This window comes from Aspergillus lucknowensis (genome assembly GCF_044049455.1).
Source record: "Aspergillus lucknowensis strain CBS 449.75 chromosome Unknown BJX67scaffold_12, whole genome shotgun sequence".
Lineage (NCBI taxonomy): Eukaryota > Fungi > Ascomycota > Eurotiomycetes > Eurotiales > Aspergillaceae > Aspergillus > Aspergillus lucknowensis.
In genome coordinates this window covers 382,506-406,771 of record NW_027263556.1, presented here as the reverse complement: position 1 = coordinate 406,771, position 24,266 = coordinate 382,506, and the positions used below count along the sequence as shown (strand labels likewise).

The window sequence follows — 24,266 nt, the reverse complement described above, 5'->3', positions numbered from 1 at the left end:
TTCCAAGATAGATTTATCTGCAAACTCGCAGGGGGTGCCATTGGTTGGGATTGTCATGAGATCAGGAGGATCGATGCTGTTTCTGGTTTCTGGCACAAAGAAGAATCCACTGTTTTCCCCGGGATTCCCAACAACCAGGCTGGCCGCTGCGGACTGTTTTAAAGGCGTTGCATCCTTGTCCTCATGGGCTCTCCTCTAGCCGTCCCTGTACGATATGGACCTGAGAGGGTAGCTGTGCCATCAATAGACATTGTGATGTCGAGGTGCAGAGATTCAGACGATACTACCGAAGCTGAGAGCATAGCAGAAACTTGAGGTGGGGGCAAGTCATACGGATCACTGTGGGGAAGTGCTTTTCCTTCCAAGTGCTCTCTCTCTCTCTCTCTGTCTCTCTTGCAGACTGTATTGGCGAGGCTGACGTGCCGAGGGGTCTCCGGTGAATTGAAACGGAGACCCAAGGGACTTGCTGGGTCTGGATCCGTTGAGCCATGGTCTGGACAGGTACACAAGCTGTATGAAATGGACTGGCATCAAGCCCACTTCGACAAGCGGGGCATCCTCACTGGAGTTCGTCCGGCTGTCAAAGGTGTGAGATTCGAGTCTGAGACTTGGTGTCCGACTCTCGACAGAAAAAAGTAACCTCCAGTGGCCGGAACATGGGATTCGGCCTGATTCGACTCGGTTGACAGTCGCAGGAGTCCAGGAGAGGGAGCTTCACCGTCCTTCCAGAGGTTTGCTGCCACTCAGTGCATCGCTCTCCCAAGCCCCCTCAGCCCGATTGGTACTTAGACCACTCTTGTCCCTCCTCTTCCCCCTCAACTTTCTCCTCTTCCCTCTCCTCGTTCCTTCTCTTCTCCGAGTCTCTGAAGCCTCTTTCTTCTTAATCCTCCCTTTCTTATTCTACCCACTCAGTTCAACAGTACATCCATCACCATGGCGGCCAATGTCCCCCAGACCATGAAAGCTCTCCTGTGAGCTTGTCATCCCTCACCCCCTGCCCTCGGTTAAGCTAATCCGCCGCTTCAGGTATGATAAGCCAGAGGTGCACAAGCTCACCGAGATCCCTGTTCCCACTCTCCGCGAGAACGATGTGTTGGTAGGCAACCCTCAGTGCAACCCTTCTGCCCCACTGAACTGTAACTGACCACCATTACCCTTCTAGATCAAGGTCAAGGCTTGCGGTGTCTGCGGTACCGATCTGCACATCCACGAGGGTGAATTCATCGCTCAGGTATGCTGAGGATTACCGCGCAACGCCATTCAATACAGCTGACGTGTCACCGCAGTTCCCCCTGGTTCCTGGTACGCCGTCATCATCATTATCCGTCCGAGCGGAGACAGTCGTGGAGTCCGATGCTAAATCCATGGTCAGGCCACGAAACAGTCGGTGTTGTAGCGGCTGTGGGCCCCAAGGTCAAGGGCTTCAACATCGGTGACCGTGTCGTTGCGGACAATTCCGAGCTCTGCGGCGAGTGCTTCTACTGCCGTCGTGGCGATGAGCTGTTCTGCGAGAACTTCCACGCTCACGGCGTCACCATGAACGGAGGATTTGCAGAATACTGCGCGTACCCTGGTACGGGCCAACACAACCACTTTTGCTCGTTTGATGCTTGCTGACTTCACGCAGCTGGCAGGGTGTTCAAGATTCAGAACCTCTCCGATGTCGATGCTACCCTTCTCGAGCCTGCGTCTTGCGCTGCCCACGGCCTGGATAAGATCGCCCCCAAGATGGGTTCCCGTGTCCTGCTCTTCGGTGCTGGCCCCACGGGCTTGGTGTGTTATTTTTGACAGCCGCAATGTTTGCCGATGCTGATATCTTCCAGATTCTTGCGCAGCTTCTTCGCCTGAACGGTGGATGCCACGTCGTCGTCTGTGCCCCGGAGGGTCTGAAGATGGAGCTCGCCAAGTCCCTTGGTGCTGGTGATGAGTATATCGGTCTTTCTCGTCAGGACCCCAGCGGCCAGTTCAACAAGCTGAAGGCGGACAACCCCTATGGCTTCGACATTGTCGTCGAGGCCACTGGTAACGTCAAGATCCTCGAGGACTCCATCAACTATGTGCGCCGCGGCGGTAAGCTCGTCGTATACGGCGTCTATGCGAACAAGGATCGTGTTTCATGGCCTCCTAGCAAGATCTGTAAGTCTCCAATCACCCTCCGCCGAGTAACCCAGGCATGAGCCATACTCATCCTGAATGACCAGTCGGCGACGAAATTCAGATCATCGGTAGCTTCTCCGAAGTCTACAAGTTCCCCGCCGCCATTGACTACCTCGACTCCGGCAAGGTCAAGGTGTCCGGTATCGTCAACAAAGTCTTCAAACTCGACCAATGGGAAGAGTGTCTCGAATCGATGCGGAACAAGAGCGCCATCAAGGCGGCCATCACTTTCGACTAGACGGTGGACGGTGAATCAGTGAACACAAGTAACGATACATGGTTTGAACGCTTGATGGTATGGCTTGGACATGAGTGTGAATTGGCGATAAAGTCACACAGACTCAGACGTAGGTTTAGGCCATAGATAACTTAATAGAAAAGGCAAGTCACAACGACTTGGATTGTTCCGACTTCTTGCAAATTCCAATTCTGCAGGTCTCTCCTCTTTATAAGGTGCTGATTACCCCCAAGGTACCTCCCGCGCTTCTCCATCGCAGCTTCCGACATGGCCACATGGCAGGCAATGCATTATCTGATACCCACCTGCGATGAGCAAGTTAGCATCGTCGATCGTGATCCTGTGGTGCAGGTCGATGGATCGTGGATCCACCCAGCCGATCACGAAATTCCTCCCAATCCTGGGCTCCAAAATTGGAAGGGCCCGTTTCGACTTTGGAAGCTCCGGGGTCCTCCAAGTCATCTCTCCATCCACCAATTTCTGTGCCCAACAGCAAGTCCCATTGCCGTATGCTCTAGACAGACTAAGTTTCCGAGGCTCTCGCCTCTGAAGCATGAACCTCCCCACTTTTCCTCCACACTGCAGCTCAAGATGGCTCCTCGTTCGAGCTTCTGCCGAGAACTAATCAGCTCGTCGTTGTCTTCAGCCAAACTCAGCATGATCGACAGAATGATAGATTCGGCGAAGAGAATCTTGAAGGATCCGTCCAAGCCTGTCGCCCTGGTGACCCGAGTACCCCTGGTGGCTTCGTGATGACAAACCTGACTCAAACACGAGTCGTGGGCAGCGACGAACATGTCGACGCGTTTTGTGGCACATTTATGAGTGCATGATTTGTCTCTCTTGAGCAAGAACTCTTTTGAAAAGCTCTCCTTAGTCTGCGGAATCGGCGTGAAGGCAATGGTCGAACTCAGGAAACGCAAAGCTGCTCCAGCTCCAGCTGGTACAGAGCCTCCAGCACCAGCACGAACGAAACCGGCCCCTGAGAAGAAGTCAAGAGTTACCAAGAAAAGCGATTCGACGAGCTCGAAATCGAAGTCGAAGCCAAAATCAAAGGCAAAGTCATCTACAATGCCATCAAACAGAGCTTCTGGGGATGCAAGCACATCTCAATCTCGACCTCTGACTACGGGCGATAAGATTCCTCTCAACCTCAGGTTATCGGTGCACAGAAGGCTACAAACTAAGGAGACAATTAGCATGAAGGATTTGCTCGCAGAGTGCGACCGTGGTGGCATCCTCCTCTTTGCCTTTGGGAAAGCCCTGTCTGACCAGAGTGAGTTGAGTCCCTAGTCCCTCGTCTCATGATATCTGAAACTCTAACACCGTTCCCCTTCCTTCTCGAATTTAAAGCTGCCGATTTCGTAGGAGAAATGGACCATGCTCTCCTTGATAACGAGCGCCTCGAAGTAACAACCATCGGCCTCTCACCAGATTCAATGCCCAACCTTGCAAAGCTCTCCACATCTCTGTCGAGCTTCGACTACCTGAGTGACCCTGGGAAGAAGCTCCTTACACCATTGGGGCTCGGAAATATTTCGCTGACGGATAAGAAAGGCCATGTTGGCGTAGCTCTTATAAGTAAGAGTGGGGAGTTACTTATACCGGTGAAGAGTGGGAAAATGGAACGGGTTCTGGATGATTATTGGAAAGAAACGGAGATCTTACTCGAGAACATGGATAACGAGGACGAAGAGAGTGATCTCTAGATTCCATGTATGATTCACCCTTGCTAGCTTGGACATCATGTATTGTGGCTTTGTCTTAGAGAAAGAATGAACTGTTGCCACGCCAGGTGTGAGCTTGGTACGGTATCGACAAGCTCGAAGCTCCGCCTGCTAGACCTCTGTCACTTTTTAAACCCCAGCAACCCACAGACCCAATTCCCAGCCAGACAAGAAACTCACCCAAAAACGAAACCCAGTACAGGGGGAGGCTAAAAAAAGCAATGGTAAAACCACTCACATTCAAAGGCGACAAGCCGAAATCCAAAAAGCGCAAGCACACCACCCACGACCACGACCAGGACCAGCACCGCAACCACCCCTCTAACAAACTCCCGAAACAATCCCTCACGACCGAGCCCCCCTCCAAACCCGCAGAATCCGCAGACCAGGACGCCTCCGCCGAGGATCAATCCTGGGTCTCCGCCGACACGACGACAGACATCTCCGGTCCGATTCTCATCTGTCTCCCGTCCGACCCACCGACGGCCATAGCTTCAGATATCCACGGGAAGGTGTTCGCGAGCGAACTCGAGAACCTGATCGAGGGCGATATACGGACTGCGGAGCCGCATGATGTGCGCCAGGTATGGGTTGCGACGCGGGTAGCCGGGTCGGAGGGGTTTAGTTTGAAGGGGGCACATGGGCGGTGCGTAGCCATCTTTTTCTTTTCACCGTGTCCTGTCGTTTGAGATCGTTTGGAGCGAGAAACAAAGAGTGACCGGGAGGGGCTAACAAAAATGAGAACAAAATCTAGATACCTATCCTGCGACAAATACGGCCTCTTCAGCGCGACGGCAAGCGCAATCTCCGCGCACGAGTCATTCCTTATCCATCCCTCGCCTGATATCCCGAGTACATTCTTTATGCAGACTCTCGGTGGCACAGGGGAGAATGATACATTCGTCGGGATAAAAGAGGGAAACAAGGGCGTTGAGATTCGTGGGGACGAGACGAGCTTGTCGTTTCAGACGACGGTTCGGATACGCATGCAGGCGCGGTTCAAGCCAAAGATCAAGGCTAGTAAGGAGACGAAGGCGAAGGAGAAGGTCAGTCGGAAGGAGTTGGAGGAGGTTGTTGGACGGCGGTTGGACGAGGAGGAGGTGAGAAGGTTGAGGAGGGCGAGGAGGGAGGGCAATTTCCATGAGGAGGTGTTAGATGTGAGGGTTAGGGGGAAGCATGATAAGTTTGCTTGGTGAGTTGCTCTCTATTTTGCTCTTTGAGTTTATTTCTTTATGGGGTTAAACAGTGAACACGGGCTGATACGGCTAGATTTTGGTAGATGTTCTACTACACAAAGGATATTGTATGACACGGGATAATTGTTGGAACCAAGTGCGGGCAGGGTATCATAGACAACACTATCAAGCCGGAGAATGCAGCTCCATCGCCTGCATACGATCCTGGTGTACCACCTCGGGCATCGAGATGGGATAGAGCTCAGCCGGAAGCACACTCTTTTTGCATAGCGGACAAAGACTGCTATTTCGCGTCAAAGACACGTCGATGCATTCGGGGTGGTAGATATGGCCACACGGCAGCTCGCGCACAACTGACGAATCCGGGATATAATCCTCTAAACAGATGGCGCAGGTTGTTTGAGAGTGGCTTAATCGGTTTGTGTGTTTTGGGTATGAAGGTCGGCGTACGATGCTTTCGACCTGTGCATCGGCCAATTTTGTGCTCTGCTTTGTGTCTGGGGCGTTCTCGACCGTGGTACCGAAGAGCTTCACTCTTCGGCTTTCTGGGTCTGCCTCTGCCTCCGTCTTTACTTCTTTTTCGGCTCTGGTCCGTTCGACTTCATCCGCTCGCGTCTCTTCAGACTGTTCGTGCCCGCTACTTGTGCACAGGCTCCGACGTAGACTCCCTGAACTCGAATCATCCAGACTTGGATAGATATAGATCGGGAGCTTTGCAAGAAACTCTTCTGAAACTGGAATATGTTGCAAATCGTATCGCTCATGGTCTGTCCCTCCTGCTTCTAGGCGTCGATGGAGGAGCTGGCGACGTCGTTTCCGGATGAATTGGTAAAGGAGGAGAAGAACGATGCAGAGAACGAAGATAGTCCCAAGGATGGCCAGAAGGAAGCCCCAGATACTTGGCGATTTCTTCCCACTCTTCTCTGATCAGGCGTCAGTTATGAGTTCTTGAAATGGTAGTCGATCGGTGTTATCTCACCTAGGTCAATCAGAGTGAAGAGCCGCACGTCCCACCGCTCCCCGCGAGCAGATGCGTCGGTCCCATTTTGTCGATCTGGAGCAGTCCCATTGCCTGAATACCACGACAGCTGCTCCATAAGGGTAATTCCTGCTTGACCGGGAATCGCATAAACAGGGAACAAGTTTTCATCTTTCCACGAGTATTCACCGTTTAACAGCCATGTCGCATCATGTGCCGGCGGTGGTTTGTGGTTGTTATGAGATGGCAGGAAGAACACTAGCGCATCGGTGCCTACACGCCTCGAGGCATCGAGGAACAACTGGCTGCATTCCCGCGTCACCCACGGCGCGAGGCCAATGATATGATACCCAAACAGGGCTACATCTTGGTGACGGGTCACATTAGCTGGAACATATGGAGCGATTGTGTTATTGCATTCGTCGTGCCCATTCAAAGTCGGAACGAACAGTAGTCCTCTGATTGGGCCGTCCTTTGGAGCATTTTGGGTTGACAGAGTCTGAATTTTGCCTTCAAGGACAAAGTGAAAGCTAGCACGGCCCTGCGTAGAGTCAGTTTCTAGATACTGTGGCTGATGCAGAAGGTTAGGTATAGTCGGAAGAAGGCATACATTGACAGACGATGTTGAGTTCCTTGCCCTTCCGGGACCCGCAAAGAGCGTGACGGCCGTAGTGAGCGACTCGGCAGCTGTTGTAGAGCGAGACATTAGCTGAAAAGCATCAACAAGGTATAGTATCGCATATCAACAGTTTGAGGGCAGGCAGAGCAAGATGTCTGAGAGCAGCAAAGGATCCATACACATTGGTGAACACGTCCCCAACTAATTTCAATGAATCAAGATTGCATGGTCAATCGGACCAAGGCGGTCAATGAAAACTGGTTCGATTTTCCTTCTGTTTGAGAGAAAGTGACGGTCGTCACTAGGCAAATGATATGTCAGGTAGTGTTCAACCTAGCTTGGGAATCGGTGGCTGCTGCTACCCGCGGCCAGAAAAGCTTGGGAGCCACGCAGAAGAAGCAGAAGAGGAAAAATAGCAATTATTATCTGTATCTGAGTTTTATTCCGTTCTAAAATAAAGCCCCAGCTCGTTCCCTTTTTCCGGTGTATGACGTCCCTCAGGGTGGAGAAGTATTGACGTTTGCGGACAAACGATGGCCGGGGACGACGGAAGGCACACTGAGCAGCAGCGAAGCGAGTCCGAAGGAGTCTACTCTCTTCCCAAGGAGAGGGATGGACGCAGGAAGGCATCCCACGGCTGTCAAGGAGCTGCTGCTGCGAGGCTCAGGGCCCAGCTGTCGGCCAGTGTGCTGCACCATCTTCGATCTGACCCATTAGGGAAGTGGAAGGAAGCAAGATTGTAGAATGCTGCAGTCAAAGTAACAAATAGTAATAAGCTATCGCATTATGATGAAAGAGATTCAGAACGTCCATCCAAGGCAGAAAGACGGTCTCTCCCTCGTGGTTCATGACCCTGCCTTGCACTGCCGAATCAGGCAATTCTTATCATGCCCTGGGGCCCACAGTTGCCCTTATCATATCAGTCACGTGAGATCACGTGCGCATAACTCCCTTGATGTGGCTGCCCCGTGAGAGAGAATCCCAGGGCGTTGTCCATCCACATTACACGACTCCGTCGCCCTCTGCGCTACTCTACTCTTCTCCTTGAATGGATAACCGAGGTCTTTGATTGCTTGGTAGTCTCGCAGCAGCCCTTCAAAATTACCCCGGTCCAGCGCATGACCAACATGGGCTTCTGAGACACTCTCAATCTATACAGGCGTCATCTTCCGACTTGCACCTCCATCCTCGAAAATGCCCTCCGCGAACAAAGGGAAAGGAAAAGGCCGCGACGTCCGACCGTCGCGAAGCCGCAACACCACCCCTAGCTCCGGCCTTAGCGCGACCTCGGGGCCTCTGTCCAGCTACCTCGACAATGACGCGTCGAAACTGATTATCCCAACTACGATACAATATGTGGAGATCTTGGAGCGCATGGGAGGGGTCGGCCCGATCCCTGATTCGAAATCATTGGAGTCGTTGATGGAACACCTGAAGTCTCTCAGCCAATTGGCCGAAGCACGCGGTGATGCGTGTAACGCCGGAATTAGGGAGCTGTCTCAGAAGCGCAAGGAAGTCGTTGATGAAACTGATTTATATGAATCTGGGGACCGTCCGAAGATGAAGCGTGAAGCAGATGATGACGAGGAAGACAGTAAAGCATTAAAAGCTGGGAAACTCAAGAGGCGGAAGGAACGCGGTAGCAGCTCCAAGGAAGAGCGACCTCTGGCCCATGGGGCTCATGAGCTGAGTCGCCAGGATGGTGGAGAGACGAAGGTTGAGGGAGGTGAGTTCCTGCCTTTCCCCCCATGGTCGCCTGCTCTACCCTCTCTGTTGCGTCACAACTCCTTTGTGAAGTGAATACTAATCCTTTCAATTTTAGCCGCGTCCCCGGCATCCAAGAAGTCCAAAAATGCAGCGTCAGAAGAAACATCTTCACTGTCACCGCCGTCATTGGCGTCTCCACGCCAGTCCGGTGCCGAAGCAGAAACAGGTTCGCCCGGGTCAGACGACAGTTCGGACTCACGCCAGCCTGAACCCGCCGTAACCGTTCCTCAAATCCAAGTGTTCGGCCCCAACCCTCTCAAATTTGACGATCCGACAATATATCATATCCGAGAGGTCGCGCCAAACATGACAGACGAGGATAAAAAGGAGATTTTCAATGTGAATGTTTTCCCTCAAAGCGACCTTCGACACCTCATGGCCGGCATACCACCCGACCGGGATTTCAGCAATTCTAAACCCACCAACCAAGTGAATGCCAATACTTTCCTGCTCTATATTGAGCCCTATGTCCGGCCCTTGATGGAGGAGGACATAGCCTTCCTGAAAGAAAAGGTATGTTTTCGTGCGGTGACCAGGAACCTATTATGCTCACGGAAGTCACAGGGCGATCGAGTTACACCCTTCATTATGCCAAAACGGGGGAAGAAACATTATACCGAAGTGTGGGCTGAGGAAGATGGGCTTATGAACCTCGACCAGACGAACGGCGAGAAGGAGCGCTTACCGTTGAACCAGGGTCGTGGGAATATCGACCAGGTAACAGATGAGACAGTAGAGACCGATAAGGTCTCCGTGGGTCCGCTGGTCAGCCGTCTCTATTCTCTACTTCGTTACGAGCATCGCGCTACTCCTGATGAGACCACCATAAATGGCGCCGTCAACGGAGACATATCACTGAACGGCTTGAATGGAGACTCAATGGACATCGACCACCCAACCGGAGACGCAGAGACGAAGCCCAAACCCTCCGCAACCTCCTTCCGTGACGCATCACCAAGTGGCTTCAAAGTCCCTGCAGCTAAACTCGACCACTCACAGCTGGACGAACGATTAAAGGCTGAACTCCGTCACGTAGGCTTCCTCGGAGCCGACGACAACCCCGATTACGATGCACACTATGACGATGACATCGCACAGCGCCTCCGCCTCCTCCAAAGCGAACTAAAGAAACAGATGATCATCAACAGTGCGCGGAAAGCAAGGGTCCTAGAGATCGCTCGCGAGCGCATGGCCTTCCAAGAATACATGACCATCCACGACGACCTAGACTCCCAGGTCCAGCAAGCCTACCTCAAGCGCACCCGTACACTCGGAAAGAGCAAGAAAGGTTCTCAAGTGAAGCACCGACCCGGGGGAGCAGGTGGTGGAAGTCACGTCGTCAGCGCTGCTGGTATCAGCCGACCTGCCATCGGAGATGTTGCCCGGACTCTCATGGATCGACGCAAGCGCTGGCGTGACTGCATCGGACCAGTTTTCAAGGACTGCAAGACCACCGTACCTGGGAACGGCGAGAGCATCTTTTCGCCGTCTCTGATGAGTGAGTACGAGAAGAGTGAACTTGAAGGTTGGGATGAAGAGCAGGAGTAGCTCCTTTCCCAAATTTCTGTATATTCCCGATGAATCCCTTTTTCTACGGTTGTCAAACGGTAACGGAGTCAGCGTGTTAGAGAGTCTTGATTGATCTTGGCGCACAATGATGGGGTTTGTTTGAATCAAATTCAGGCGTTGGAAATCGATTGCGGGGCTTTTGTATGTTTTTAAGACGAACGTATGATAAATCCTTAAACTAATACCACATGTAATGTAAATATACAAGTAAAAAAATCAGATTTGGGTATCAAATTCCAGAAGCCTTCTTATACACGTTCCATGCCCACGAACTTAACGATGGATAATTAAGACCTCTCCATGGTAACGCTTCAACCTCGTCGTCAGCTCCCGCTCGCTAATCTCCAGCTCCGTACAGATCTGGTCAAAACAATGCATCCCGTCCAAGTATTTCGATAAGTCCTTATCGTTGATGAAATCTTCCTCGTCTTCCTCGTCAATCAATAGCACTGACCGACCTCCACTGTGTACGGACGCACGGTCTCTGGCGTCCTCACTACGATGATGATGGTGATGGTGATGTTGAGAAATAGGCGCGGGCTCATCTCCCGCACTCGAGGCGTAGGGGCTATTCGCACCTGTCCCAGGACCCCTCGATGATGTTCCGCTATGCGGAGTAGAATGATAGTGGGAGCGTGGTGTCGTAACGCCCGACTTAATCTGCGGAGCAGGATTACCTGTTGCAACTGCGTATTTGTGCACCCGGTAGAGAAATCCCTTAATGATGCCGAAGGTGATGAACCGGCGGATGTCGATGTGGGTGAGTTGATGGGTATGCTGTAGGTACCACTGTTTGACGCTCTGGCCTTGTTTCAGGCTCGCGTATAGCTCTACAATTCCGACGCCGTCGACTACCTCCCGGTCAGGAGAGAACTGGTTTGCTGGACGGCCTGTGGTGCTTGCGGCGGAGGCGATGATAGTGCTGGTGTTGGCTGGACTGGGAGTCGCGGTAGGACTAAGGTTTTCGCTCGTCGTGGGCATAATGCTATCCGTTCCGAGGCTGGGGGTGGGATCACCGGCGAGTGGCCAGACATCGTCTTTATTATAACCGGAAGAAAAAACTGGGGGTGCTGTTGGTGCGGTCATCGAGGACGCAAAAAGCGTGTTCACGTAGCGGGCGCATTCCTGCTGCATGGATTCATCTGCGGCGATAGTGGAGCTGAATAGGGCTGTAGGGGCGTAGATCGCCGAAAAGGAGAAGATATCGAGAAGGAAAAGGCAGCCGTAGTAAAGCAAGTGTCGGATTGCACGGCATGTGAGCGAGAAATCCGTGTCCGCGAGGAAGGAAATGACGCGGACGCTGTTGACGCCGTTGATGTGAGGAACGATCTGGTGATTAAAGTATTAGTCAACCAGCCGTACACAGTTATGGCGCTTTTCGAAAAATCCTTACGCGCTGCATAGTCAGATCCCAGTTCTCGTCGAGAAAGGCTTGGTAACGGACGGTAAACAACGGCACCTGCCAGGCGCGGACGGGTGGAGGAGTAGGGTAGACGGGGAAGAGCTTTATATTTAATGTGTTCAGTTCATCTGGATTGGAATTAGTTGCAGTCAAAGTTGGAGTGGGCGCAGAACACGTACCAATTGGGATCATGCACTCGCAGTAGTTGTTCAAGTCCTCCATCAGCGTTTCGCACAAGCTGTATACCTTTCCCTCGCCACTTTTGGAATAATCTTTCGACAGAAACCCGCTTTGTTCTTCCAGCCCATGCATTAAGTCCGCCAACTTCTGAACGACGCTTTTATAGCTACTGAAATCTTCCTCCTCCGCTAGTACCAAGCAGAAGTTGAAGATGAACTCATTGCGGTCGTATCGGGGAGACTTCATGCATATCGGATACCCAAGTATACGGAACCCGTTCGTGCACACCTGTATTAGGTTTCCACATAGCTCCTGACGCGGAATGACAAAGAATGATATGTCGGAGAAGGTAAGGAAGAGAGGCTGCGAAGGAGGCGTGACGGAGGGAATGATTGCTCCATCGGGGACCTGGTGAACGACCTTGGGGCCTTGAACAAATTAAAATTAGTACCAGCCCAGACTTAGTATATGAGGATCACTGATCTATGCCACTCACCTTCCTGAGTATCAAATTTGCTGTAGAATATGGCCTTTATCATGGTTGATCCTGGGGGTTTCGAGAATTGAAAGTCCGAGCCACTTTGAGCTCCACGTCATCCTTCCGCAGCCAAGCGCACGATACTATAGCTGCATTGCGATTTTAATATTCTGCAAAGAGCTGTTGTAAAGACCCGCCTCGATTAGTTGTTGCGGAAGCTGGGTGTGGCGCGCAGAATGTGGGACGGACAAGTCCAAGGGAGCTTTCGATGGTGAGGATGGAGCTTTTAAACTTTGGAGCTTCGGCCGGTTGCGCCATGCCCCACCGCCAACTGAACAACAACAGCCAAGGCACGATTGCAAGGCAATATGGATTATATCAGGCTATCAAAATCGTATGCTGCTTAACTTGTTGCATTAAACCTCCAGAAATCATATAAAATCATCCTCCCACTAGCCACGAAACCCACGGAGCTCGAAAGTGCGAGTACAACAGAGTAACAAGGTAACAGGGTATTGAACGAGGCTCACAATATTCTCCATCTATATAACCGGAGGGAATGAAATGAACACTGCCGCACGAACGTCATAATGAGAAACAGCCACTCGAGCGCCGTAAATGCATCCATGAAAAAGGTCGACTTCGCGAAGCTAATATTCAAGAAACAGAAAATGATACGAATTATCACATTAAAACAGACCAATGACAGAATCCCATAGGCCACATTATCGCGCAGCTCTAGCGGGTAATTGGGTTGGGCGTTGGATGGCGGCCGTGGAGAGCAAACTGGGTGGTGTTGGTAGGTTCAATGGCTCGGAGAATGATACGGAATGCTGAACCGAAGCTCTGGCCGGACGATGCATTGAGGCTGGCAGGTCGTACAGGAAATTCAACGGTTGGCCGCTACGGATCGCATTGAGCACATCCGTGTAACTCCCACGTTCCCCGGCCTCTTTGAGCCACTGTTCCCAATCCTCATCCAATGGTACGTTGGCTCCTTGTTCTCGAGCGGCTGTTGCGGCAAGAAGACGGTGGTTGAGCTCCACCCCACAGCTTTCCATATCATCGTCACTGGAGTCTTCGCCCTCCTGGGGATGCAATTCACAATCAACACCCCGATCGTCAATTGCGCCATCCTCAAATTCTGCTTCCCCGAGCGCCGCGGTCTTCATCCGCTCTTCACGAGCGGGCTCAGGGCCGTCCTCAACATGAACTATGACAGAAGGAAGCGGGGAAGGCGATGCAGGCCGAATAGCTTCAGCGGTCGTGTCGCGCACCTTGACGCCCTCCTCTTTTTCGTAACGTTGGCGTGCCGACTTAGTTCCTTCCCAACGGCACAGAGAGCTTATTTCTTCCTCTGACAGGCCAAGCTCGTCGAAAACCTTGAACAGTTTGTAATGCCATGGGAACCGGCTCAGTCTCATTCGATGTGGGCCATAAGAATAGTCTAAACCGGGGTATTGAGCCTCAACGCTGTCAAGCGACCCATAGAAAGTCGATGTTTCGATGCGAACTTCCGGGACTAGATTGAGAGCAATGTGAGCGGCAAACGTCGCCGGGTCGCTGGTGCGCTGGCGTGGAAAAGATGCTCGATGTACAATCTGGGCCAGTGACGGCTTGTGCATGGTGAGGTGTTCGTTGAAAATACAGCTGAGATGAGAGGGCAACGATTGAATCGACCAAAAGGCTGAAGGAAATTGAGGTTTCCAGTCTCTTAGCGAGTTAGGGAGAGAGAAGTTGGAGAAGTACCGAGGGCTCGAAAGTAGAACAAAGCGATCGGTCGCTCTGCGGAGCTTTAGTAAAAGGCGGAGAGCGGAGTAATCGTCTGCTAATTATAGCTAAATCCAAGGAGGAGGGAGCGCAGAGAGAAGAAAGAGAGAAAGAGGCCGAGAGACAAAGGACTGATGAGAAAGGAGACGAAATCCGCGCAATAATCGCTGGTTCGTGACACTTCTGACTCCAAGAGGGGACAAGTTTTGGGACCGTGGTTGGGGCCCTTCTGGGGACGCCGATCAATAATAGTTGGAAATGAGAAACAATGAAGAGCCAGGCGTGGTCTTTGTGCCACAAGCTGGTTGACCTCTCGGGAACTCGCGAAGGGAGTGTATCAAAAAGTAAGTGAGATGATGGCACAATTGGCGCGACAAATGAGCCAGTCCACAGTCGTGATGAATCGAAGGGACGGAGAAGCTTTAATACAGCGATGGCAGGATTGTCACTCCCCTGTGATTGTTGGAAAACCTGAGATCGATGTCGAGTCTGGCTGAAATCTAAAGGATGTCATACACCACCACGGCGAGTCCTGCTGTCGTCCTGGCTTCAGGTCCTGTCAGGACCCAGAGTCAACACCCTGCGCTTCTCTAAAGCGCCGATGGAGACGATGCATCCATTACGAACGATATGGAGGAATGTTGGTGTTGTAGGGGCATTTGACTGGGTTTCGCAGACGGATCGAGACGAAGCGGAGGGAAACGAGGGAGCAAAGTTTTTATAATGGAAATGGCTCCCAAGTCGGCTGACCAGGCATACAAATGACCAACACATCAGGGTACTTGCGTGGAGGACTGGAGGCTCGCTGGACAAGAATGGATGCGTTAGCCACCTTCAATCTGCGGCCACAGCTGAATACAGCAATGGCCGATTTGCCCACCTCTCCACCCGTCAGACTCATCGATCGCGATGCGTTGGCCAGCGGTCCCCTTCATCCACTCGTTTCGCGGGGGCTACCTCTCTGGCCACTTGGTCAATGATGGCCCGTTGTCCGCCGCGCGCTATGCCGGGGCCCATGTCGGAGCTCGGAGGAGGGAATGTGGACGGAATAAATGCAAGGCCCGCAAGTTTGGGCTGAGAAAGGGTCTGGGCATGGCCCGAAGAAAACAAAGGCCCCTCGTCTCGCCCACTCGTCAACGCTGACGGCGACACACAGCGTTGTCCAATCGCTGGGGCGTTACTCTGCTGTTGGGGAGATACCCGAGTTGCTGGCTCGGTCGTCCTTTTGCCACTTGTAAAGAAGCTGGACAATCCTTGAAAACAATGATGGATAATATCGAACCTGGAGGTCAACTGAGGATGATTCTTCTCTTATTGACGCTGGAGGGAGTAGAAAAATATAGAGATGAATAAACATCACGTGCTGTCAACCTTCACCCCCTCAGGATATTCTCGTCAATCCTCGTCTTACCCAGCCGACTCGAAACCGGTCTTCTCCGGAAGGATGTACCACAGTAACTGCCGATTAGCCCATCGAAACAAGCCATCAAGCATTACCGATGTCGACCTTTGATGGGATCGTCCAAGGTGCGAGTGCCTCCAGTACTCCATGAGAATCCGGGGCATTGATTGATCGATAGCACAGAGTTTCCTTTCATTTCGAGTATGGCCTTGGTATCCTGCTAATGGAGGACCAATGTGGTTGATACTGAGAGTGTCTTTTAGTCGATCACTTCCGCAAGAACCCAGAACGGCCTCCTCCATTGGCGTGTTTCCTTAGCCATGCGCACAGTGACCATCTTCAAGGACTCGAGTCTTTTCGGGCGCCGTTTATTTACTGCTCAGCAGCTACCAAAGAAGTATACTCGCTCAACCAGGATATGGGGTGATAAGCTAAACGCCTGCAGCTGGTCTTGCGGCTTGAGAAATATCCCCATCGAATGAATTTCAACAATGGCATCCTTGAATCCCGAAGGTTGCACTATAAGCACTTATCGAAGCTCCTGGTAAATACTCTTTTATACCGGTTTTTCTGATCCACTATTGATCGATATAGCGACCCATTCCATTGAACACTCCGACGGAGATTGATTTGACTCCCCGCCTGTCCATTAGGGTTACTCTTTTCGGCGCAAATCACTGTACCGGCGCTGTGATGTTTCTTATTGAGGGCGACGGCAAAGCAATCCTCTACACGGGCGATATACGCGGTATGTATTTTCAACGTCAGTCCATGCGTTCTGGACTTGGGACATACCGGCGATGATTGAACGCAAGTTGCTCGCAGAAATCCTTACTAATGGACCCCAGCGGAGTCATGGTGGGTGGACGGTCTGATTCGGCACCCGGTGCTCATACCGTATACACTGGGCACCAAGAGGATTGACAAGCTATATTTAGATACCACATTTGCCCATACATCGCATGCCTTTCGTACTTTCCCCACGAAAGCGGAGGGCATAGCAGAGCTTCTGGGCAAACTGGAGCCGTACCCTGAAGACACCATTTTCTACTTCCGGGCGTGGACGTTTGGATACGAGGAAGTGTGGATGGCACTCTCCGCTGCTCTTAGGTCGAAGGCAAGGATACGCCCGCATTCGATTTCGCCGCGTACTTACATGCTTAGGTTCATGTTGATCGATATCAACTGGGATTGTATAGGTATGTCTCTTCGTCGGGGGAAGGGAGCGGTGCTATCGAAGCAACTTCCCTTTGCGGATATGAACTCGGCAACAGAATTGTCTCTGGTTGTTTGAGCGAAGATGAGCGGTCCCGTATTCACAGCTGCGAGCCTGGCGTGCACTGCTCCGCCGTCTATTCCGAAAGAACGGTGTATATAACCCCTATCGTAAGTCGGACGAGGGACGGCTCAGATGTACCAGAGGTTGGAGCCGGCGGTGGCTGGGGTGATCTATATCAAGTTCACGAACTGGAGCTTCCGGACCAGTTATCACTGGCTCGGCTGGAGCAGCTCTGCAGCGATAAGATACATGACTCTCAAGCGCTCTCTCGCGCTAGAGAAGCTCTCTCCGAAGCATTCAAGTCGAGAAGCAAGTCCCTCTCGCTCGATGCCTATGGGATGAAAGATGCCCATGAAATGCCTTTGAACGACCTTGTGGATATCCTTAGCCGCGGCCGCCAGAGCGACGAGTCGATCCTCTCTGAGCACTCCACCGAATATCGGGATAGATCAGGGAGACCTCTCCCAAAGACTATTGTATGTCATACCTCTTCCTGGTTGGCTGATCATTTACCTGACAGAGTGACACAGCGTTTTCCATACTCACGCCATTCTTCTTACGCCGAGCTCTGCAAGTTTGTAGCTGCCTTTAGACCCAGAGATATTCACCCCTGCATAGTTGACCCTTCAGACTGGGACGAAGATATTTCGATGCAAAGTCTATTTGGCCACCTTTGCTCCGGCAGTACGTTTGTCCATGACCAATTCATGCGTGAAATAGTCGCAACCGAAAACGGTGAACGCCCCAGGAAGAGAGCGAGATACAACCCCGAAGCTTCAACCCAATCGACTCAGCAATCGAATGCCACGACCGGCAAGGATACTGATTCGCAAACTTCTCGGAATCTCGGTATAGTCACCACTGAGGCGGATGGGGAACCCGCCGCCGCGTCTCCCCGTCTCCCAGCTGCGTTAGGCCCGCGTTCGTCCAGACCACCAATAAACACCGCACGCCCGTTCTCATCGTCTGGAAGAACAACCGTCCCCTCAATACAAGAACCAGTCAAAGAGACCCCCGACGTACTAAATAACGACTCCCTCCCATTTCCCCAATTATGTCCCGGAACCGCCAAAGCGAGACGAAATGCCATCCGCCAAGCATGGCATCTCCTCCATGATGCTCAAATATCAGAGCATACGAACTTTCAACTTGGATCTCTCCCTTCCTCATGGCCAACAGACGAAGACAGATCCCAGATGAGTGTCCTCGGGCCCGAAACATCTGTCCCGAATGGGTTATTTCGCCCGCACATTTCCCAAGAAATGGCAATCCGCGACCCTACCACGACCGATTTACAACTCGTGGGATCACGAATAGAGACATCACGGATTTCCACGTCAGATAGCGTCACCGACGCAAACAGGAACACAAACCCGAACATGACTGTCATCATGGAAACTGACATTGAATCTGAGCATGACTCCAGCTCTACCCCCGAACAACAAATAAACCAAAACCCAGACTTTTCCAGCCAGCAAAGCCATACAACCATCATATCCTCCTCTTTATTCGCCTCGCAAAGCCAAAACCAGGACCGGGTTCAAGAACAAGACGAGGGAGTCACCGATGATGAGGAATACATTCGCGAGCTTGAGCATAAACGTGAACATGCACCGGCCGAAGAACAAGAGGCGAACTCTCAGCACGTGGACCAAAACCCGAACCCAAACTCAAACTCAAATTTAAGAAGCCAAAGTCTATATCCACGTCTCCTGAGACGGAAATCTTCAGTTCGAGATCGGAGAGCGGCTTATCTGGCGGCAAGGGAGGACAGTTATGACGCGTGGGCGTCAGTGTCCATTGTTTCGGCGGGAAATAATCATACGGAAGAGGAGGTTGAGCTGTAACAAGTCAATCTACTTGTAATCTATTCAGATAAATCTGGTTCTGGACACAATGAAAACTGTATCCAATACAGTACGCCGTCCTGAACTAATAGTATCCAAGTCCGGTGCAAAAAATCTAGCGAAACGCAGCATAAATCACACACATAAAAACACAACCACATTACCATCATCCACTCCAACCCATCGATAACCTCCTAATAAACAAAATACCCCTGCGTAAGCGGCAAATGGTCCGCAGGCGCCGCCGTACAAAGCTCCCCATCTGCCTCAACTCGATAACTCTCTGGGTCAACTTTCATCTTCGGCATCACGTCGTTGAACTTCATGTCGGCTTTGCCGACATTCCGACAGTTTTTGACGGGTTCGATGCGCTTCTTAAGCCCGTATTGCTGGACGGTGTTTGTGTCGAGCGAGGCTTGGGAGACGAACATTACGGAGAGGCTGGGGATGGAGGCCTGCATGCGGATGCGGAAGAATGGTTAGTTGGTTGTCCGGGTTGGGGAGAAGAGGGGATGTAGGGGGGAGGTACGTACACCGAATTGTGGGCGCATAATTACGGGTTGAATAGTTGGGATGGAGCCGTTGGGGTCGCCCTAGGGAGGGAGATAGAGTTAGTTAATGAGTTGAGCGGAGCACGGAATCCGGGCCGTACCATCATAGAACCGACAATCATTCCACTCTTTAAGATCTGGGACGGCTTTGTACCGAAGTAACTAGGCGACCAGATGACCAGGTCGGCGAGTTTGCCAACCTCGACGCTTCCGATTAAATGGGACATGCCCTGCGCGATGGCCGGGTTGATGGTATATTTGCTGATATAGCGCTTCACGCGGAAGTTGTCTGCACCGGTGCCCTCGTCTTGTGGGAGCTTGCCACGCTGTTCCTTGTTCTTGTGTGCTGTGTTCCATGTTCGGAGGATGACTTCGCCGCAGCGTCCCATGGCTTGGGAGTCCGAGGACATCATGCTGATGGCGCCGAGGTCGTGGAGGACGTCTTCGGCGGCAATTGTCTCGGCGCGGATACGGCTTTCTGCGAAGGCGACGTCCTCCGGGATATTCTTGGAGAGGTGGTGGCATACCATTAGCATGTCGAGGTGTTCGTCAAGGGTGTTCATTGTGAATGGCCGGGTAGGGTTGGTGCTACTGGGAAGTACGTTCGGGTGTTCCACGACGGAGATGATATCTGGGGCGTGGCCACCGCCCGCCCCTTCGGTGTGGTAGGTGTGGATGGTACGGTTTTTGAACGACTTGATTGTCTGTTCGACGAAGCCGGACTCGTTCAGCGTGTCGGTATGGATCATGCATTGCACGTCGTACTTATCGCATACATCCAGACAAGCATCAATAGCAGCAGGCGTAGAACCCCAATCCTCATGAAGCTTTAACCCGGCTGCTCCAGCGATGATCTGTTCTTCAAGGCTTATTCCTCCGCTATCGTTTCCTTTTCCTGTGATTCCCACATTCATGGGGATTGGATCGCATGCCTGGATCATCTGGCGCATATGTGTTGTCCCTGGGGTGCATGTAGTCGCATTTGTGCCGGTTGACGGGCCAGTTCCCCCTCCGAGTATCGTGGTGATTCCGGCGGCTAGGCCTTCCTGTGCTTGTTGAGGGCAGATAAAGTGGACATGAGTATCAAAGCCTCCAGCGGTTACGATCTTGTTCTCTCCCGCAATCACGTCCGTGGACGAACCTACGACCATGTCAGGATGAACGCCATCCATAACATCAGGGTTTCCGGATTTGCCAATCCCGACAATTATGCCATCCTTGATGCCGATGTCTGCCTTGTAGATACCACTCCAGTCGATTATAACAGCGTTCGTGATCGCGGTATCTAAGCAGGCTTGGGTCGATTTCCCTGACGCTTGACCCATGCCTTCTCGAATACTCTTACCACCTCCAAAGGAGCACTCATCTCCATAGTACGTATAATCCTTCTCAATCTTAACCCAGAGATTTGTTGTCCCCAATCGTATCACATCCCCAGTTGTAGGGCCAAACAGGCGAGCATACGCCTCCCGGTCTAGCGTAAAAGGCGCAACAAGTGCCTGGTCTGCTGTGGGTTCGGGAACGTGAGCGAACCCTTCAGCCTGTAGGCGCTGGATAATCTCCCCCGCCCTACCGAGGTCGACCTTCCCAGAGGCAAGGGAATTGCCTCCTTGGATGATCTTGTTGCCTCCAATTTCGACCAAAGTGACAGTTTTCGTGTCACCGGGCTCGAACCGAATGGATGTGCCAGCAGGTATATCAAGATGGTACCCATAAGCGCGAATACGGTCAAAGTGTAGCTGCGGGTTCGTCTCGATGAAATGGTAGTGGGAGCCAACCTGGATTGGCCTATCGCCCTTGCTCATCACCTTGAGCTTAATGCGCTTCCTTCCCTCACTCAGTGTAATCCTCTCGTTCTTAACGGGGATAATTGCCCCTGGCGTGTTCTCCGGCAAGTAGTCGTCCGGGTTGGGGTCTGGAAATGCATCTGCTGGCGGGATTGGGAGAAAGCTCCCGTAGAGTGCCTTTTCAAGGTCTCCGTCATCCGAGCTGATGGGGTGATGGACTGTGACGAGATAGCTGCCCGTGGTGAATGTGCCTTCAACCTGTAGTTCGACCAGGGTAGAAACAACCGAGGGCAGGACATGGCGGCGACCAAGCATGGTCTTGCCGATGGACATAAGATCAGCCACAGAGTATTGCCCATCGCGAATTAACTGTTGAGAAATCAGACCTGGTACAATCTGGGAGTGGATTCGCAGGTCCATACCTCATGCAAGTTTGATGAAATCAACGCCTGATCCAAGCGTCAGTAATAATCCAAGACATGGGACTGTATCCTCCCAGTATCCAGTCGCTTCAAAAAGACCGTAACACAACGTACCACAGCTTCGGCATGGTTGAGACGCACACCACGTGCAAGACGCCGTTGGGCAAGGAATCCCAATTGCGAGATCACAAGCTTGTCGAGCTAAACACAACGAGACACAATATCAGCGAGAAGGCGTCATAGAGCAGAATGAATGATAGAATATCCGCTATCCAAAATCCACTAACCTACCTCCTTCGGAACGAGGTGCATCTTCGAAGTTCGCCGCTGGAACGTTACTCTGGTTGACTTTCTCGCTTCTTCTTCGGCCGACAGTTTCCTTGGCCTGCGAATTACGAACGCACTTCGGGCGATCCCCTGCTGGATTGAACCAATCAGTTGCTGAAGACGCGTGAGCTTGACGTGGACTATCTGGAGGCGAAGTTGCGGGAGGTTTGGAAGGGATATTGCTACAAACGGCGTTGTGTTGGCCTCTTCTAGTCTTCCATCGACTTGGCTTTCAGAAAAGAAAAAGAAAAGGCAAAATCTGGGGCTCCATCGGGCTTCGGCGAAGTTTTAAACCGGAGCGTGATCGCATGGCTTTTAGTGTCAGTGGAAGGCCGGGGAAGTTCCAGTTCTTGAAGTGGTGGTGGTGGGGTCGACAGATAAGGCCAGGGCGGGCCGATAAGAACCCAATCCGGCCTATGAAGACGGCGCCCCGGTGCCAATTCATCTCTGTGACAAACAGTTATTCGCTCTCCGAGGGCTAATAAACAAGGAAATCTGGAAGTGATGCAAACTAACCGTGGCCCCGGACATCCCTGGCCAGGGCATAGTGGTTGATTTACTGCGATGAGAATTCCTGGGATGTCAAACCATTATACCCAACTTGCATTGCTAATCGACTGCCGGCAAAGAAGCCTCTCAGCTCGAATTTCACACAAAGACAGCCAATATTAAAGACAGAGAACCAAGGCAGAAACAGGCAAACCCAACTCCATAAAATTCATAGATATCTCATCACGCTCCCCTTCCCACAAAGGGTTTGTAACACTACCTTTAATCATCACCAACCTCGCTCTTGCGCTTCTTCTTCGAGCGCTTCGAGTCCCCTCCGTGAGATTTGCGAGTATCTTCCTTCTCTTTCCGCTGGTGCTTCTTTTTCTCCGGTGATTCTTGTCGGCCCTTCTTTTCGGCAACGGGAGAGGATGTGTCTTTGGAAGGTTTGCCTTCGCTGCGGCGACGCTTGCGCGGAGGAGGCGTGGGCTCCTTGACCGGTTCAGGAGAAGACTCCTCCTCTTCCTCTTCCTCTTCCTCGTCTTCTTCCTCCTCCTCTTCACCCGACGCTTGCGCAGCTTCAACGTCTAGCTGCAGTTGGTCGGCAGACTTGTCTTGATCCTCCTTATCGAATGGAAGACCGGCTTTGTAGGCTTTAACCTTCTCCCTGTACGCGGCAAGGTTGTCCGCATACAACTTCTTCCACACCTGCTCACTGCGTAAGTCATCCGCTTCCGAAAAGTGCGGATAAGAGAAAGAAAAGATGCTTACCTCTTTCTGAGACTCTGGCATCTCAGCCCAACGACGAGTGCCTTCGTCGGCAACTTCCTTGCGCTTCGCATTGGGCCCCAGCTCCTCAGAGATAATCTGCCGGTTGTGGTGCATGTACAGGAAGAACGGGGTCAAAGCACGCTTGGGGGCATTCGGATCAGGCTTGGCACGCTTGCGCTTCTTCTTTTCATCCTGACCAGGCCCCGTAACGGATCCGGCTGTGCCTAGGAGGCCATTCTCCCGCAAGCTAGCGGTGATATTGGTGATTGTGGCGACATCGACATTGGACGTATCCTGGCCAAGCACCGTATTGGTATGGTGGATGTATGCGCGCGAAAGTTCAAAGGCAGCAGACTGCAATTGCGCAAGGCTAGCAAGGACCTGTTGACATGTTAACTAAATTTCTGCGGGTGAAAGAAATTGCGCGCAGCGCGAGCGAATGGACAGTTAAAGCAACAGTCAATAAGCGCGACAAAAATCTGGGAAGGAGAGAAAGTGCGCTCGGATTTGATGGAGCGCGCTATCAATAATTCTGTTCGCGCGAACGAACAACAAAACAATACAATCAGTCACACGATGTGGCGGTTGCGGCCTCCTGATCGATTTGCGGCCCAGTTGTCAATAGTAAGAGGCGCCGACCAAGGCGAAGAGGACCACGAAAATGGGGACGCAAACATGGTGCTCGGGTCGGGGATGGTGATGATGTTGTTTACCGACGCGCGGGAGAGGATTGGGGGCGAAGCGCTCGAGAAAATCAAAAGGTCAACTTACGCTGTCGCGAGTTTTGGTAAACTCCTCGATGTTGACGGTAACAGTGCCGTCTCTGGGTTTAGAGTCTTCCTTCGGCATTTCGAGAGGTTAATACGAACGTCAAAATAACTGGGGAGGGGAGTGTGGATGAAAGAACAGGCGTGGGGGTCGGGAGCAGAAGAGAGGGGAGGATAATAATGGACGCAAAGGGCCAGAAGCAAGCCCAAAACAAAACCGATGGGGAGGTTTTGGGGGGATGGGAAAACGAGAAGATTTTTGCTCGCAGGCGTTGGGCTCGAGGGGGGCGAGCCCACTAAATACCCGACGGGGCACAGCCTTGACTGCTGTGCTTGGTGGGCTCCCGCGTTTTTAGTCTTAGGGGGTGGCAGGCTTCCTTAAGGAGGGTGAACAGCGCCGCCGTCGCCCGCTGTTCTTCCACGGCTCCTTCGCTGAGCCTTGCCCTCCTGTTCCACGAGTCCCCGAGCGCTGAGCAGGAAGCCCACACCGGGGCTCACCCGGGCCTGCCCTCCTCGATGCCATCATGACAACATTTCCCACT

At 52.2% G+C, this 24,266-nt stretch overlaps 10 protein-coding genes across 10 annotated transcripts; 6 read left to right on the top strand and 4 right to left on the bottom strand.

The window, feature by feature from the left end:
* Positions 1-403: 403 nt before the first annotated feature.
* Positions 404-2,567, top strand: BJX67DRAFT_349359 (zinc-dependent alcohol dehydrogenase family protein). Its single transcript, XM_071028741.1, has 8 exons — positions 404-971; positions 1,027-1,096; positions 1,163-1,231; positions 1,287-1,302; positions 1,373-1,573; positions 1,628-1,773; positions 1,824-2,136; positions 2,202-2,567. Exons 1-8 carry the CDS (start codon positions 934-936, stop codon positions 2,393-2,395), a joined length of 1,047 nt encoding a protein of 348 aa, XP_070887822.1. The 5' UTR covers positions 404-933; the 3' UTR covers positions 2,396-2,567.
* BJX67DRAFT_39275 (uncharacterized protein) lies at positions 2,485-3,424 on the top strand. Its single transcript, XM_071034922.1, has 2 exons — positions 2,485-2,538; positions 2,629-3,424. The coding sequence occupies exon 2, from the start codon at positions 2,663-2,665 to the stop codon at positions 3,146-3,148; it is 486 nt and encodes a 161-aa protein (XP_070887821.1). The 5' UTR covers positions 2,485-2,538; positions 2,629-2,662; the 3' UTR covers positions 3,149-3,424.
* Positions 2,564-4,253, top strand: BJX67DRAFT_349356 (uncharacterized protein). Its single transcript, XM_071028740.1, has 2 exons — positions 2,564-3,671; positions 3,749-4,253. The coding sequence occupies exons 1-2, from the start codon at positions 3,296-3,298 to the stop codon at positions 4,102-4,104; spliced, it is 732 nt and encodes a 243-aa protein (XP_070887820.1). The 5' UTR covers positions 2,564-3,295; the 3' UTR covers positions 4,105-4,253.
* On the top strand, positions 4,225-5,577 carry BJX67DRAFT_39277 (uncharacterized protein). The gene is made up of 3 exons (XM_071034923.1): positions 4,225-4,768; positions 4,877-5,314; positions 5,402-5,577. Coding segments are annotated over exons 1-3 (864 nt in total). The 5' UTR covers positions 4,225-4,343; the 3' UTR covers positions 5,403-5,577.
* On the bottom strand, positions 5,005-7,756 carry BJX67DRAFT_349344 (E3 ubiquitin-protein ligase RNF103). The gene is made up of 5 exons (XM_071028739.1): positions 7,096-7,756; positions 6,908-6,984; positions 6,298-6,838; positions 5,392-6,241; positions 5,005-5,314 (listed from the first exon to the last, which is right to left on the bottom strand). The coding sequence occupies exons 1-4, from the start codon at positions 7,097-7,099 to the stop codon at positions 5,484-5,486; spliced, it is 1,380 nt and encodes a 459-aa protein (XP_070887818.1). The 5' UTR covers positions 7,100-7,756; the 3' UTR covers positions 5,005-5,314; positions 5,392-5,483.
* A 156-nt stretch (positions 7,757-7,912) lies between these two features.
* On the top strand, positions 7,913-10,378 carry BJX67DRAFT_39253 (histone acetyltransferase NGG1). Its single transcript, XM_071034921.1, has 3 exons — positions 7,913-8,642; positions 8,739-9,196; positions 9,248-10,378. The coding sequence occupies exons 1-3, from the start codon at positions 8,111-8,113 to the stop codon at positions 10,229-10,231; spliced, it is 1,974 nt and encodes a 657-aa protein (XP_070887817.1). The 5' UTR covers positions 7,913-8,110; the 3' UTR covers positions 10,232-10,378.
* A 147-nt stretch (positions 10,379-10,525) lies between these two features.
* BJX67DRAFT_371180 (nitrogen permease regulating protein NPR2) lies at positions 10,526-13,937 on the bottom strand (the record flags this gene model as incomplete). The annotated part of the gene is made up of 5 exons (XM_071031046.1): positions 10,526-11,581; positions 11,646-11,782; positions 11,834-12,262; positions 12,331-12,420; positions 13,100-13,937. 5 exons carry the CDS (start codon positions 13,935-13,937, stop codon positions 10,526-10,528), a joined length of 2,550 nt encoding a protein of 849 aa, XP_070887816.1.
* A 1,466-nt stretch (positions 13,938-15,403) lies between these two features.
* BJX67DRAFT_39159 (putative DNA repair protein) lies at positions 15,404-18,724 on the top strand. The gene is made up of 8 exons (XM_071034815.1): positions 15,404-15,609; positions 15,668-15,685; positions 15,748-15,881; positions 15,930-16,028; positions 16,079-16,232; positions 16,333-16,601; positions 16,649-17,239; positions 17,294-18,724. The coding sequence occupies exons 1-8, from the start codon at positions 15,582-15,584 to the stop codon at positions 18,608-18,610; spliced, it is 2,610 nt and encodes an 869-aa protein (XP_070887815.1). The 5' UTR covers positions 15,404-15,581; the 3' UTR covers positions 18,611-18,724.
* Positions 18,725-18,804: 80 nt separating this feature from the next.
* On the bottom strand, positions 18,805-21,682 carry BJX67DRAFT_379781 (urease Ure; the record flags this gene model as incomplete). Its single annotated transcript, XM_071032652.1, has 6 exons — positions 18,805-19,065; positions 19,144-19,203; positions 19,263-21,317; positions 21,371-21,397; positions 21,485-21,571; positions 21,662-21,682. The coding sequence occupies 6 exons, from the start codon at positions 21,680-21,682 to the stop codon at positions 18,805-18,807; spliced, it is 2,511 nt and encodes an 836-aa protein (XP_070887814.1).
* Positions 21,683-22,096: 414 nt separating this feature from the next.
* On the bottom strand, positions 22,097-24,063 carry BJX67DRAFT_349332 (uncharacterized protein). The gene is made up of 3 exons (XM_071028737.1): positions 23,729-24,063; positions 22,958-23,338; positions 22,097-22,894 (listed from the first exon to the last, which is right to left on the bottom strand). Exons 1-3 carry the CDS (start codon positions 23,804-23,806, stop codon positions 22,469-22,471), a joined length of 885 nt encoding a protein of 294 aa, XP_070887813.1. The 5' UTR covers positions 23,807-24,063; the 3' UTR covers positions 22,097-22,468.
* Between the last annotated feature and the right edge of the window lie 203 nt (positions 24,064-24,266).

Excerpts from the sequence above, each read along its gene's own strand:
- BJX67DRAFT_349359 (XM_071028741.1), top strand. The coding sequence starts at position 934 with ATGGCGGCCAATGTCCCCCAGACCATGAAAGCTCTCCT. Across the intron at positions 972-1,026 it reads CAGACCATGAAAGCTCTCCT|GTATGATAAGCCAGAGGTGC; the intron begins GTGAGCTTGTCA and ends CCGCCGCTTCAG. Across the intron at positions 2,137-2,201 it reads ATGGCCTCCTAGCAAGATCT|TCGGCGACGAAATTCAGATC; the intron begins GTAAGTCTCCAA and ends CTGAATGACCAG.
- BJX67DRAFT_39275 (XM_071034922.1), top strand. The coding sequence starts at position 2,663 with ATGGCCACATGGCAGGCAATGCATTATCTGATACCCACCTGCGATGAG.
- BJX67DRAFT_349356 (XM_071028740.1), top strand. The coding sequence starts at position 3,296 with ATGGTCGAACTCAGGAAACGCAAAGCTGCTCCAGCTCCAGCTGGTACA. Across the intron at positions 3,672-3,748 it reads GAAAGCCCTGTCTGACCAGA|CTGCCGATTTCGTAGGAGAA; the intron begins GTGAGTTGAGTC and ends TCGAATTTAAAG.
- BJX67DRAFT_39277 (XM_071034923.1), top strand. The coding sequence starts at position 4,344 with ATGGTAAAACCACTCACATTCAAAGGCGACAAGCCGAAATCCAAAAAG. Across the intron at positions 4,769-4,876 it reads TTGAAGGGGGCACATGGGCG|ATACCTATCCTGCGACAAAT; the intron begins GTGCGTAGCCAT and ends AACAAAATCTAG.
- BJX67DRAFT_349344 (XM_071028739.1), bottom strand. Across the intron at positions 6,839-6,907 it reads ACTCAACATCGTCTGTCAAT|GGCCGTGCTAGCTTTCACTT; the intron begins GTATGCCTTCTT and ends GACTCTACGCAG. Across the intron at positions 6,242-6,297 it reads CTTCACTCTGATTGACCTAG|AGAAGAGTGGGAAGAAATCG; the intron begins GTGAGATAACAC and ends ACGCCTGATCAG.
- BJX67DRAFT_39253 (XM_071034921.1), top strand. The coding sequence starts at position 8,111 with ATGCCCTCCGCGAACAAAGGGAAAGGAAAAGGCCGCGACGTCCGACCG. Across the intron at positions 8,643-8,738 it reads AGAGACGAAGGTTGAGGGAG|CCGCGTCCCCGGCATCCAAG; the intron begins GTGAGTTCCTGC and ends TTTCAATTTTAG. Across the intron at positions 9,197-9,247 it reads TAGCCTTCCTGAAAGAAAAG|GGCGATCGAGTTACACCCTT; the intron begins GTATGTTTTCGT and ends CGGAAGTCACAG.
- BJX67DRAFT_39159 (XM_071034815.1), top strand. The coding sequence starts at position 15,582 with ATGTCGACCTTTGATGGGATCGTCCAAG. Across the intron at positions 15,882-15,929 it reads GCTCAGCAGCTACCAAAGAA|CTGGTCTTGCGGCTTGAGAA; the intron begins GTATACTCGCTC and ends AAACGCCTGCAG. Across the intron at positions 16,029-16,078 it reads AGCACTTATCGAAGCTCCTG|CGACCCATTCCATTGAACAC; the intron begins GTAAATACTCTT and ends TGATCGATATAG.
- BJX67DRAFT_349332 (XM_071028737.1), bottom strand. The coding sequence starts at position 23,806 with ATGCCGAAGGAAGACTCTAAACCCAGAGACGGCACTGTTACCGTCAAC. Across the intron at positions 23,339-23,728 it reads TTACCAAAACTCGCGACAGC|GTCCTTGCTAGCCTTGCGCA; the intron begins GTAAGTTGACCT and ends ACATGTCAACAG. Across the intron at positions 22,895-22,957 it reads TGCCAGAGTCTCAGAAAGAG|GTGTGGAAGAAGTTGTATGC; the intron begins GTAAGCATCTTT and ends CGCAGTGAGCAG.